At 32.3% G+C, this 15,370-nt stretch overlaps 1 protein-coding gene across 3 annotated transcripts in view; it reads left to right on the forward strand.

Moving 5' to 3' along the window:
- LOC118184105 (uncharacterized) overlaps nt 1-11,092 on the forward strand; it is a 56,826-nt gene extending 45,734 nt beyond the window's left edge. Inside the window, exons 2-4 of one of the 3 annotated variants that reach the window (XM_035353755.2) lie at nt 1,833-1,961; nt 7,804-8,017; nt 10,627-11,092. In XM_035353755.2, coding sequence (XP_035209646.1) covers nt 1,833-1,961; nt 7,804-8,017; nt 10,627-10,892 — 609 coding nt within the window. In that variant the 3' untranslated portion in view covers nt 10,893-11,092. Of the gene's footprint in view, nt 1-1,832; nt 1,962-7,803; nt 8,018-10,623 lie in introns of all 3 variants that reach the window. The other 2 variants (XM_035353753.2, XM_035353754.2) reach the window with 2 other exon arrangements.
- The last annotated feature ends 4,278 nt before the right edge of the window (nt 11,093-15,370 follow it).

The following is a 15,370-nucleotide window of genomic DNA, read 5'->3' on the forward strand; positions in this document are numbered from 1 at the left end:
ATTATTTGCTTTTAAAATATTAAGTTGATAATTAAATTCACAGTTAATAAAGACTGGACTGAATTGTAATTGCTAAGATAGTATAGCTTGGACAACTCGAATCTCAAGTTCAGAATCATATTCTTTGGTTGTTAGACCAAATTAGGGAATCCAAAACAATGCAGATTAGCCTTGAGTGTATTTAAGTTGAGGGTCTTGAAACTTTAGTTGAGAGAGTCTCGCTTTAAACTTGTGCACCGTTAAAATATTTTGAACCAGCTTATTTCTTATTCTGTTGCATATATAATCTTAGACTCCATTATCAGTGTTTGAATTTAATTGTCTGTTATTGCTTAATTTAAAAGCCACAAGAGGTGGTTTGTCTCTAGCAGAAGTTGTGCCTTTATGTTCGGTTTAGACTAAAATATAAAAGGGTTACTTTAAACCCTTTTCCAGTACTTTGTGAATGTTTAAGACATAACGATAACTCGCTGTCCTGTCTAGTATGCCCTGCAGGTCTTAAATTTAGTTCCAGTTACTAAATCTTATAAATCCCTTAAGAGAAGGTCCAATACTTCAAATTGTAGTTACTTATCAAGCAAGTGTAGCAAATTAAGAAATTTGTACTGTATATTTAAATGTTAAATTTCTATAAACATGTGTACCATTTATATAATAAACCATTAATAGGTCTTAAATGATTAGTAGGTCTTAGTCAAAGAAGCAAAGTATTTTTAACTATTAATTTCAAAAATTAGAACCCCAACATCCTGATTGAGTTTTTTTGTAACACTCGTAAATTTATGCGACGCGAGCTTTGTTCAAGAGTACTCTGTAGTGGTGGTATTAAAAGTTTTCAATTTTTGTTTAGATGGTACGTGTTTGTCAAAAGGTTGAGAACCGCTGTAATAAACAAAAACAACAACACAAAATGTTTCTAACGCCATGCACTTACTAGGTATTCTACTGCACAATAGATGTACATACATCTGTTAACAACCAATCTGTCATAATTTTATGTATAGGAACATAAAATTTTGATAAACATTTGTTATATACTATCTGATACAACAACCAATCTGTCATAATTTTATGTATAGGAACATAAAATTTTGATAAACATTTGTTATATACTATCTGATACATATGTATATATAAAAACAGTGTGTGTGTAAAAATAGCAAGGAAAAGACATAGCAGTGCTAATGTGTAATACCTAGCTATTATAGATTGTAGATCCATATTGAAGAGGAAGAATCCTGATTGCATAGCAGGCTAATATGTTGACCTTGTAATATCTAAGAAACCTGGCAGTCGAGGCAGTTTTAATTTCATTTTTATTTGCAACTGACATTTGTGGCCACAGTTCGCTTGGCACTCTAGGCATGCCTATTCAAGAACATTTACATTTTTGATATTATTGCCATAGTAAGCGAGCCCAGCGAAATTGTGTACAAGTACTGCACAGACTGAAGCTAAAGTTCGTAGTTATCCAATATGGAAGCACACGAAGAGAAAAGTTTTGGTTCGAGTTAAAAGTTTCAGTTCCCATTTATTATGTCATCAGCGCTGCGCATGCCATGCAAAATGGAATGATCTACAAATGACACAACCCAAAGAAGTTATTATTTTTAAAACAGAGAGGGACAATTAAAGGGTTATCGTTAGTTTAAATTATATTTTTGATTTACATATTTTTTATCTTACATATATACATGTATATATAAATGCATAAACTTTTAGTTCTAATAATGCAGCCTTGCAAAATATGTTATGTTATTATGAGTAGATATGCCATGAGTGTTATAAGAAAGATATTTTGATTTATAAATTAATTTTTCTTTTATTCGCAGCAGCACCATGAGGAGAATATTGATACAATTGAAGAGAACAGAGAACACAACGAGAAGAAATACTCAAAAGATCATCAGAAATCTCATCATTCCGGCCACAAACACAAAAAGCACTCTCAAGAGAAACTAGTGAGTTGTGTCATTTACTGTTATTTAACTGCAAAATCAAACTTTCCCCCTTTCTAATAAAAAAAATCAATGAATTGATAAATATTAGTGCAGGGCGAGTTAAAAATCGCCCACAGCAAAACGAAAAGTTGTTTGACATGAATTGAATTTTACATTTATAGTGCATCTATTGCCAAGCAGTAGGTGACTTTGATACAGATATGGATAGAATTTGTTTTTCACTGTTACTAATGAAATGTCGTTTATTACAGTAATTGCTGGAAGTGACTTCTTTGTTTGCAAATGTGTGTTAACCCCTTCGAGCCGGGTAGCGAAAACGCGCGCTTATCACAGAGGCCGGCAGTGTCTTCTGCGAGCGTCTCTCCAGGGCCCGGGGGGCTTTTTTCCTACTAAGCCTAAATCCATGAAATTTCCGAAGTATCAACGCATTGTTTAATAATGCTCTATAGAGTATTTAAACGGCTTATGCTTTATAAATATTTTTATATATATACTTTAATTACCTTATTTCTTGTTAAAATGCATATTTTACACATTTTATTTTAATTACTCACCATTTTATGACTTTTAACATTATACATCTGAAAACTAAATATATTACTTAAAATTCTCTTTTCGTATGAAAAATTTTAAAACAGGGATCTACACACAGTCCTACGTTACATTCCTTGAACTCGTAATAACTCATTTGCCGTTTTGGAGGATTTTTCCGGGAATGTGAACAAACGAAGGATCGTCGTCTCATTTTCTTATCAGTCTCTTCTGAACAAAGTTTTGGAAAATGTCTTTCAGTTAATCTTTCAGAATCAATATCAGAATATCAGAATCAATATCTGAAATATTTTGCATCATTTCTGCTATTTCATGCTCTGTTAAACATTTCGACTCTTCGACATTGAAACGGTAAAAACAGAAAGAATTCACGTCTAACAAGATCTAATTATTTTCTAAAAAGTGAACTGTAAACCGAAATACTCAACGCTTTAGCGCATAAAACTTCTACTTACAATAAACAACTACCACGTGCGAATAAAGTGCGATTTAAAGAGACCTCGTATATCACGCCATTCGGAAACATTTAGTTCCCCGTTTGTTTATATAATCAAAAACACGTGTATGTGAGTCATGCTTCTCTCATTTTGAGTAGAAGGTCTAATGTACATGTATCTGAAACCATATGGACATACAGTGCCATCTTGTGGCAGAAATTATAGTTTGAAAAACGTTCCAAGATACTGGCACAAATACGTGACAGTCGGTAGTAAATGCAACAATGCTCTGGCACGCCTGCGTGTCGGCCGGTACATAAGTGTGTTCGTTGCTGGCACGTATACGTGACAGTCGGCGCGAAGGGGTTAAATTAGATTTCTTTTAAATTCTACGATATATACAGATGTCGATGCATAAGACAGTTGTTTTTATGTTTGTCCTTAACTCGGAGATCATATAGAGATTATTCTTGCAAACTGCTATTTTGAAGTACCTACAAAGAAACAGTTTATGGAAGGGAGTGACAGATGTGGGTTAAAGGGAGACCGTAGTTCTCTGAGAAAATTGAAACTCAAGCCACCTCGGATAATCGAAAACTGGGTTAACACTAAATTGTTCTTTCGAGAATATTTTCTGAAATTCAGTGAGTTCTGAAATACCACTATCAATATTTTAACGAACCATGTTATTAGATAATTTTTTTCCCTTCGATTGAACAAACCATCTATCTAGATTTTGTTTAGTGACAAAAAATATTCATTAAAAATTATAAATAAATAGGGAAAGAGTAAACATTTAATGTAATAAACAAATTCCATCAACATTTGCGCAAAATGTGCAATTTTGTCAAATTTATTACTTGCATTTATAAGGTTATTATTATTATTTTGAAAATGTCTGTTACTCTTTTTTTGTGACAGCCCTATAATTTTGTCAGTTGCCGCACGATCATGCTAGTTTTTGATCAGATCCATAGGATGTCCATAGAAGAAGCATCATGATGCTATTCGAAATATTAAAAAGCTCTTCCCAAGGCCCGCAAATGTCCAAGTGGTAAAGCCGTTGGATACTGGGGTTTGGGTACGGCTTCAAATCCCAACGAATGAGCCAGCTATGTGGGAATTTTTGTGGTTTTCCTCATGTGCAATGTGAATATGAAACAGTTTTCTTTAAAAATTCCACAAAAATATTTCTCCCTTTTGGTAGACAGCCCTCACGTACTTTGCTATAATAAGAAATAAACCCAAATCAAGATTTCAATGTGGCAAATTTTTACATTTTCCACTTCATTATTAATCTCAACACAGCAATTATTCTTATTCACCAAATTTACTCCACATATGATTTCTTGATCTGCCAAAATTTGGTTCACCTTTTCCTATATATTTATTCTGGAACATCATCTTGAGTTATGTCTTCGCATCCTTTTCTAGCGTTTGAAATATGTGTATGATCTTGGGCACTGACTTCGCATGATGCGGAAGCTTCAGGGATTTTTGAGAGAAGGATTTTGCATTGTTTCCTTGGTGGGGTCTGTGTCAATAGATCATAGAGAAGATATAATTTAGAGCTATACAAGATCTATAGATAACCTGATGTAGCAAAATTCTTCAAACTACAGTTCATGGGCTGGTCATCTGGCCAGAATTCATGAAGTCTCAGCATGGCAAGAAAATCTTTCTGGCAAAGCCCATGGAAGCCAGATCTCGAGGTTGAGCTGCAGTGAGATGAACTGATTGTATTGAAAATGACCTAAACATTCAAATGAGCAAAAACTGCAAAACAGTTGCCAAAAGCAGAAATGCCTGGAGAAGGTCAGAGCCGACCCTGGGTTGTCAAGCCACTGAAGAAGATGCCTGTGAATTCATATTAGTATTGCTTTCATGCTGAAAACATGTAAACTATATCTTTTACTGTAATGCACAATCGGAAGGTTAATTGATCCATCGCTGATATGATATGAAAGGCCAAAATATCAATAATTGATAATAGATTTTCGCTCTACCATTACTACATTTTCCAATGATTACGTGCCATGTTTTTGCTCTACCATGTTACTATAATTTCCAATGATTTCTTTGATTTGATTACTGGCTCCATTAACAGAAAGTTTGGTTGACAGAAACTGAGTTAATAGAGGTTCTGCTGTAAACAAATATAGATGTTTATAATAACAAATAAATATAGATGTTTGTAATTACGTATAACAGACTGCATTGTCGTGTTGGAACCAGATGTAATTTAATGCACTCCCAATTGTAAAATGAGCTGTTTATAAAAGGTACATATATATTATATCACACTGTAAATTGTTGTTTAATAATATTAGTAAAAATAATAATAAAAAAGAGGAGTACAATTCAGTGGCAAAATAATGTACACCACATTGCCTTTCCCTCTCCCTCCTTTAGATGAATGCAGGAACAATTCATGGATAGCAGGTAAAGTTTCAAATGGCCAAATTTAGCAGTTTTGACTCTCCACGTACACACTCAGATGCAGCATGTCTCATAGCTGAGAATAATTTGGTTCTACAACATAATTCCGCGTTCCTAGATCGATTATAAAATATTTTCCGTGCAATACTTACCATTATCCTTTGATCGGGAAGTTTCAGTACTTTGTTGAACTTCATGTATTGGAAGGTATAAGTTTTTCCAATTCTGCGCGCTGTTTTTCGATATTCTAGATCTCAGTGTTTTTTTTTTTTTAATACTTTACGATGGCCTAATGAATGCAGTAATACAGCTTCAATCCTAACAACTTATCATCGCCTAAGATTGTCTGCCTGATTTTTTCTTGTCAGCAACTGATCCATACATTCTGACCTTTGAGCTTATTGAGTTAATGGATGCAACTTTGAGTGTATTTCTAGCAAAAACCTTCACTGCCGTGGGAAAGGACTGGCAAGCCAAGTGATATTACTTCATCAATGAATAGATTACAAGTGCAATCACTTATAAATGAGATTATGAATGACACGAGAATAGTTTCCGTACATTCTCTTTTGATGCAATCTACCAGAAAGAAGACAAAATTCAGCCCTTTTCTGCCAGATTACAAGTAAACTTAAATATGCACGATTTCTGACTCACCCTAGTTTGACTCATAACTGGCTTTATGGGGTATCTTCTTGACTCTGCTTGAGACTCATTGGACCTGTGTTTCACTAAAATTTTGTCAAATCTGATTTGTTGCTGTCTATGTTTTAAAATGTTTTGAAAGGAGAACTTGGCACAGTCACAGAAAATGCTTGTGGTATAGTTTGGTACTGCTTTATCGGATTTGGTACTGTTAAATGAAAATTTAGCATCCTTTAACATTTTGCAGATCAAAGGAAGGGTGGAAGTATTTCTTTCACAGTCTCCCCCCTTTTTTTTTTTCAGGAGGTTGTTGAGCTTATTTTATTGCTCCTCTACTAATTCCTTGATGTGCTGTTCACTATAACTTCCAATCCCAAGCCTAGAAACAAAATATTATAGATAATGAAAAAATTTTCAGTGTCCAAAACCCTTTTAATTTCTGCCTGCAATACAATGTGGCCATAATTTTCTGCGGTTCGCATTTGTATTCCTGTAAATTATGTACAGCTTTTTTTAACAAAGCTGTAAGTAATTGTTAATAATTTTTTAATTAGTTAAATAATAGAAAATATCAAAATGATGTTTTTAGAAGCCATTGAGTGTCAGTTTTGTGTAAGAGATTATCTCAAAATATTTTTGAGAAATATTTATTGTCGATCTGAGTGTACGTAATCCAAAACAACGTTCGTTACCTAAAATGTTTTTTTTCGGATAATGTGTGAAGTTTATTTAATTTGTTTAACTAGTTATTTTCTGCTCAGAATCTTTACTGCCACGTTGCAAGGATTACTAATTATAAGATGATGTTCCTGTCTGCGGCTGTATATTATATTTGCGGATAGTAATTTCACACCGGTCAGTCTTAGAGCCAATTTCTCAATTAATTTATTCTGAATAGCCTTTTGTTATTATCTATTGAATTCTCGTCATACTCAGCCATGCTGGCTGATTTGTAAGCACCACGTGTGCCTTCTGGTAATCTATTTTAGTTTAAAATAAAGGGTCATCTAGTAACGCTAAGTACTTTTAGGACTTAGCGTTAAATCGCTTAAAGTCTTAATCGCTAAAGGTTTGGTCACAAGTTACAATAGAGAAAGACAAAATAAATACCTTACAAACATTCTTGATGAGAGGCGTTTGCTATTCGAGATTCCTTAGCTATTCAAATCATCAAAGTTGACAAAATATAATCCTTATCCAACTTATCCGAGTAAAAATCCTTATCCAACTTACGAACCCCCCCCAAATGGCAGGTAGGGTACTAGTGTTTGCACTACTAAAGCTGGAAGTGATAGTAACTTATTATGGAGGCACTTAAGTGGGCCACCGTTGCCTCCTATGAAAGGACAGACAATTTACATCCATGTCGTCATGAGTAAAATTTTAGTAAAAATATTTGCTATCTTTAAATACACTTTTAGATGAGATATTTCTAGGCTGTTTGATTTATGTTGTTCACACAAGCAATCCTTATCCAACTTACGAAAACTTCCCCCCCCAATGGCAGGTAGGGTACTAGTGTTTTGCACTACTAAAGCTGGAAGTGGTAACTTTTCAATTTTTGGCGATTTTATGTACTTAAAGGAGGGAATTGATTTTAACAGAAGAATTATGCAATGATTTTCCACCATTACTATGAAAGTTTTTTATATATTCTGCCTTTTTAAAGTAGTTTTGTTTTATCGAGCACAAAGAGCACATGTCTGTTGCTAGTTTTTTGATAAAATATGTTTCCCCAAATCAGGGTTAACTTTGATTATTTTTCACAGCCTAGCGATGCTGAACCTCAACCCAAAAGCGCTCCACTTGAAGTACCTGAATCAGAAATCAAGCTGCAGGAAGACGTTGAAACTAGCAAAAAAGTGGTAGCTGACCAAAAGCACAAAGAGCAGATCGATGACCTTCATTTGCAGGATTTGACTTACGAAGATAATTTGAAAAAGGATAAGAAAAAGAAGAGTCATCATGGCACTCATCATGGTGGTTAGTGAAATATTTCTGTATAGATTCATTCTTACTTATCGTAATTATTTTATGCCTAGCTGTGTTCTGGAGTTATAATTCTAGATACACCAAAAATCATTACATTTATTTGTTCTGCTTTATTTGTGTTCAATTATTTTTAAGTATTTAATTTCTTATGCTTTCTGTAAGTATTCCGAGATAAGGTTTGAAAAAGAATGATTAGGGCAGGAATTATTTTCATTCTTTTAATAATTAACGACTTTGATTTCTGAATAACTATGACTCACATAAATTAGCGCTTGATTGCTCCATGGCCCACAGCAATGATTTTACTTTTCTGATAATTATTATTAACATAAAGATCTTGCAGAAAATATTTCTGAAGTGTTTGAAAAAGTATTGGGTAACACTGCTCTCTCATATTAGAGAAAATCTGACACTATTCGAGATTCTTAACAAAGACCTCTGATAAATTCTACATAAAATATGTTGATATAAAGCTGATATGTAACAGATATTGAGCAAACATTTATATCCAACAGATCCGATCTAGATGCCAAATCTTATAAATATCTGGCAAAACATTTAAAAACTTCTTTGTAGAGAATTTTCCCATGCGTGCTATCGCAGTGGAGATGGCTATTACACCGAGCTAACGTTGGAGGAGGCGTAACTAAAATGTTAGGAAGGGCACAGTTAATTCTTCATATTTCCTAAATTCTTTTTTTAGTGGACTGAGACTATTGAGACTTTACTTTTTTAGTGGAGACTTACACATATTCATCATTTTCAGAGTTGATAAAATTATGGCGTAAAAGTATTTGGTCAACACTGTTGCACAAAATTCTGCTGTACCGCCTTTCATGAAGCATATTCGGTTTTGAAAATGGCCTCTTACTATATATATTATTAGCCGAGGAAAAAAAATATTTTAGATTGATGCATGCCTTTTCTAGGAACCTAATAATGATGTTTCTTTACTGTGAACTGGGTATTTAACTCATTGAATAAAAATTACTGTATTTGCCGGCCGTATTTATAAGACGCACCACCTTTTTTTATACACATTTTTGAAAGATAAAACTTTTATTACTGATCATTATAATGAATTTACAGTATTTTAAATATAAAGTAATACAAATACAAAGTGATACTTTCGGTAGGCAAATACCCAATCTATGTGGGAAAGAACACCTTTTAATTTCCTTCGTCAAAACCCAGACATCTTGAGCTAAATGAAGAGTCACTTGAAACCTCTTCTAAATCAGCATCTGAGTCCTCATACAACAAATTGTCTTCTGTACCATCCAATGCATTAATAATACCACACTTCTTAAAAATGATTTAACCACTGTCTGTTTTCACAGCATCCCATGAAGCTCTGATCCATTCACAAACGATGTATCGTACGCAATAAGTATCAACGTATAAGACTCACTCTGTTTTCCAAACTTATTTCCAAAGAAAAAAAGCGAGTCTTCTACAGTGGCAAATACAGTAATTGATCAACTACTTGCACATTCTGTGTATCTGAAGTGTGACTACTTTTGTTAGATTATTCCCAAAATTAATTTAATATTACAGATGTAGTTAGAATTTCCATTTTCATCATTTCTAAATTCTAATGTTGTAGATGATGATCTGTCATTTTCATAGAGAGAAATTTGACTATGAATTTTTTTCTCCATTAATGAGAGTAACTATTTTTTGCCACTTTCTCTTAAATTTGATCCTTACTGGGAGGGGGGGGGGATCAGCCTTAAATACAAAATATTTCCAAGACGACTAGTACAAGTAGTACAATAGATTCTACTATTCCATAAAAATGATCATTTTAGAGTGGTGTTGTTCAGTGCCGATATTCTTGTATATCTCTCATTTTTATTTTTAAAGGTGGAATTATCTGTTGAAGATGGCCACCATGAGAAGGTTCATGTTATTACTGTTATTTAAATTATTGAGTTGCTTTAAAAATATTTATATAGTTTAGTCATTGAGAAATGTTTGTTCATATTTCTTTTCAATATGTCTTTCATGATTCTAACATTAAATAATCCTTAACATCTTATTCATTGCTTTTGAGTATCGATTCAGTACTAGTACCATTGAAACAACTTCTGAAAGTACTGATTTAGGTAATCTTATTTCTTAAATTTTTTTCTTCGAAAAATCCAATTAAATACAAACAAAATTTTAATTAGTAACTTTTGAAATGTTTAGAATTTTATCGCATTTGCAAAGACACAGACATTGCATAATTTTTTTAATGATATCTGTGTATTAAATTTCACTGTTATGCCTCAGTTTATATGGGTGCAAATCTTGCAGCAGTGTATTTTGAGATTTTTTTAATAGCTTTTTAACAGTAAACTCTTCTCTGAGGTGTTACACAATAATTTAATGCTTCCAAATTACAAGTTTTTTTTATTTATGTATATATTTTTAAAATTTATTTTTTATTATTTCGAATTAGCAAATGAAACTGATTTTCATCATCATTATTTATGTCTTTTTCCTTTTCGAAAACATGGTTCAAAAACAAAAGTTATTATTCATAACGAATGTTGATTATAAAAAATACAATAACTTATCTCTTCTAACGATATTGAATTCTTTTTTTTAAGAAGTTATCAACAAGAAGGAAAAGAAGTTGTTTTCAGAGCATGAGACAAAGAATCCTGTAGATGAAAAAGTGATTGAAGATTCTTTCGAACCTTTGAAGGAGACACATACGGAGAATGCTAAGAAAAGCAAAAAGTCAAAGGAAAAGAAATCAAAAGATCAGAACAAAAAGAAAGCTTATGAAAAGAAAGACAAAAATAATAAGAAATCAAAGGATTCCAAGAAAAGCAAGGATAAAAAGAATAAAAACAAAGATAAAAAGAAGTGGTAATTCAAGAAAAGTTGAACTATTTAAAATGTTAATTTAATTAAAAACAGTACTTCTAAGGTACTGAATTCAGTTTGAAATCGTGATTGTCATTTTCATCAGTGTATCAATATGTGGACATATTTTGACTTATTGCATCGTTGTATGTGAATCACTTTTGTACTTACTTTGCATATTTTTAAAAGTTATTTGTACTTCTTTAAGTTTGTCTGATTATTTCTTTGCTATTCTCTTTATTTTTATTTGAAAGAAAGGCATTTTTTCATACTTTATTGAAAAAATACAGTGAGAAATTTAATTATTATAAACATAATAATAGAGGTTAATGACATTTTATAAAATATTCTTTAACAGCCGTTTTAAATTATTTTTGAACATAAAATATTCCTAAACATTATACCGTAGCGGCTCCTTTTGGTAGCAATAAGCATCCATTTTTCCCAAGCGATCACTATTTTTGTAGACAATGGCATGGACTATTTAATGAAAGATTCAAATTTTCTTTCCGGGAAAGTCTGATCATTATAGGCAGCACAGAGTATGTCTAATACGAAATCCAAAATTACATTAGAACCATACGTACCAATAATAGTTTTCTATATAAATATATGAAACTAAAAACACAAAAACGTGTTTTTTTTTTCAGAAAATAATTAAATATATAATTTGAGATTTATATAAATTATTATTCCACCTGGAATTACGAAGTTGTACATTACACATAAGGCAAAAATGACTTGGGAAGTATTACCCAGAGAAGTATTCTGTTTGTATTAGTCAACGTTTCTACAATCCAGACAATTGCTCATAACTAGAATTTAGATTGTCTGATTATTGGCTTTCTAACTGAAGGTATATTAGACTATCTATTTCATCAAGGATAACTTTGTGAAAATTCTTTCAGATAAATTCACTTGTATTCCAAGTTACATTCGAGAACAATCACTCATTTGCCTGAAATCGGACCAGCAGCAATCATGCGTGCTAAGCATCTTAAGAATTTGACCACTGGCAGAGCTTGCAAATACTGAAAATGCAATAAGGGAATGACACAAACACATAATATAAATACAATACCTATATGAAGATCGTGCATATCTTGATGAAGAACTGTAAATCGGGTATTTCTTTGTTATAGCAGAACCCAAGATTTAATCACCAATCAGCCGAGATACGTCGCCAGAATCTTATACCTTATATATACTCAACACATTTTTTTGTGAATATGATATTAATGATCTTCAATTTACCAATTAATGAGGTGAATGCCATATCATTTTTCGGAAAAAAAAAAAGGTTTTCTACCTGACAAACAAGTATGCGAAGATGGCCACAATATGAAACTTTATGTTTACGACGAAACCATTTGGAGGTACAAAGTTAAAAATTGAAAAAAAAAAGGGGGGGGGCTCCATGTTTGATAATAAGTTTAGCAGTTCTAGAATATCACTTGTCACTGCTATTAGATTTATTATTCTTCAGCAGAAGAGTTCATGTCTATGAAGCGCAGCAGATGACTGGAACAGTTATATGTGATAAAATAATAAGGATAAAGATTCTTAAAATTATTAGTAAACAACATGTGTGTATTATATCTTGTGTTGTTTATTTTACATTTGTCAGGGTTCATAGCCACATTTTAGTTAAAAAAATAAGCACCTATAAGCATTTTTCAAGCACATTTTAAGAAAAAAATAAGCACCTGTTTAATTACATTATACACAACTGCATAACCTTAAAAATTAGACTCGTAATTTAAAATATGAGAAATGCAGTAGTTATTAAGAGAATAAGCATTACCTCAACCATGGAAATTGCTTTTTTTTAGATTTTAAATAACAGTTCAATTTAGAGAACTAGTTTACAATGAGAAGGAAAAAAAAAAAAAAAACTATGCAGAACAAAACTATATTACAAGACTTAATGATGAAATTTCAGTTCAAAATATAGGAAATAAATAATAATAAGGCATATTTATTCTCTTCGCTTGGAACTTAATACAATTTATTTTTCCACTCCTATTGATATTTAACTAATTTAATTATGAACATTTTCTAAATTTTCATCGTATATCAGTTTTTCCTTAACAGATATTGCAAGCAAAGTAATTTAAGTAAAAAAGAGGAACATTTCTGAAATCAGAAGACAGAAATTTGCTTCATGCAGTCATCCTTTAACAGTAAAAGCTTAACTACCTGCATACTTGAAAATTGGCGAACATTCGGACAGTCGAGCGTAACTTGAAAAATAGGAGCGGAGGGGGGGGGATAGACTGTAGCCGTTCTTTAGATTTTTCCACTAAATAAATGCTTTTGACATTTCCATATGTGCAAGTGCCGTTGGTTTGTTTCATATAAAAACAAATCAACGGAACAGAAAAATATTCTGCTTTGCAAGCACAGGAAAACTCTTTTAAGTGTTCATAAACAAATCTGGGACCTGTAAACTTCCTTTTGTAGTTAAATTAATCACTCGTAAAATGGTTGTAAAAGACAAACATTTATTTGAAGATAAATCTTAATAATTTACACGTAACGTTTTCGTAAATGTACATAACATAACAAACGTACTTACTGCATCGTACCGTTAAACATTTGAAGCGTACATCATCTGAAAGTATATTTTTAAAATTATAAATAGAATGACATTCAGAAATTAGCTGTTGCCATTTTCTCAATAGATATTTTGTCTAATAACAATTAAATAATTTACAATCGTTCTTACAGACCGAACATCAAAATTAATTATCTCTGCAAAATATCACAAACGTTATTGTGCAATACGTGCGCTGTAATTCTTCCCTACATGATATTACGCAATCGGATTCAACAGCTGCCAGTATTGGGAGAATAAAGAACTAAATAAAGGAAAAGAAAGAGACTTACCAATCTGGGGTGTTTTTCATTCTGATTTTCAACAGACTGCGCTAAATTTCCGGAATAGAATCATTCTTCGCTTGGGTTGGTAGACCGCAGAACTTTTAGTCCTATTCAATCCAGATTGGAAAGTGACCCCCCCCAAAAAGAAAAAAAAAAGTAGTCCGTTGCTTGTTTTGCAGCGAACTATAACAGTTTCAATATTCGAGATTTTGCGGAAAAAGGGGGAGAATCTCCCAACCTTCGTACTGTATAACGTATTGGCAAATTATTTTGACTATTCAATTACTTTCGCTTTATTTAAGCCATTCCGAATATATTCCTTAGAAAGTTAATCTGTGGTAAATCACAACCATTTTTGGAAATTTACTATACTTCAGTTACTGTAACTATGTTATTATAAACATCCATACATATGGTCATAATATAAGCATAACGATCATAATAAACACGAATATGAACTGACCAAGCGGAACGAGAATGCAAATTATTAAGATCTTGATAGAAATTCAAACGTGTGTAGTATTTGGGTGGGAGGAAAAGAATGCCGAATGTACCCGAATTTTCAACTGCTTTCGCAATTCTTTGACCAACAGAACGACGGGCACCTGTCTGCACTCTCCGTGCACACCAAAGGTTATGTTAATGCAGAGAAAGGGGGAAAAGATATTTCCGGGAGTATGATTCACCATCTGACATTTCATATTAGGAAGAAAAGTTGTTTATTTAGTTTCGGCTTTGGTACGGGGAAAAATTTGCACTTTCATTTAAAAAAAAGCACTAAAAGCAAAAAATAAGCACAAAAAAAAAAAAAAAAAAAAAAAAAGGCTTTAAAGAAAAAGCACCTATAAAGGCCTTTATATTTTATTTTCAAATATAAGGACTTATAAGGACCGCTACGAACCCTGTTTGTGCTTCACGAGCTTGACATAATTATAGTTATCTTGGCGCAAATCTAAAATCACCAAATATGGTTCAGGGGCGGTATAACAAAGAAGTACTGTAAATCATTAATGATAATACATCCTATTAAAATCCAGCATAGAATGAACTCACTTAGAATATAAGGTTTTGATACAATAATATTGTTCATTTGGGAAATCTTGACACTGAGTTAATTTCATGCTCGAAAAAAGGAAGGTGCCTTGTTATTATTCGGAAAACAATTTCTTGATATATTGCAATTTCCCATTTCAATTCACTACATCATCTATGCCAGTAGACATATTTATTTACAAATACCACTATTCTGTACTTTAACTTTATCGTTTGGCAGATGGAGCATTTTCCTATCACATTTTTGTTATTGTGAATTTATTAAGTTAATCTAGCAATATGAAAATAATGTAACAGTTTAATGTTGGATAACTGGCAATAATTAAGCATAAGTAATTAAACGCATCTCTCAGTTCTTATTACATTATGTACACACAACCACATAAAAAAAAAAAAAAAAAGCTTGTGTTTCACATGATTTTAATCACATGCGGACAGCTGCGTTCATATGACAGACCATGCATATAAGAACGTGTCAACTTATTCGCTACTGAGCAGAAAATGTAAAATTTCCTACTTATCACAAACATAAGAAAAAGAAGCATCACA

This window comes from Stegodyphus dumicola, chromosome 4, assembly GCF_044657685.1.
Source record: "Stegodyphus dumicola isolate Sdum_Otavi_A_Nest chromosome 4, ASM4465768v1".
Taxonomy (NCBI): domain Eukaryota; kingdom Metazoa; phylum Arthropoda; class Arachnida; order Araneae; family Eresidae; genus Stegodyphus; species Stegodyphus dumicola.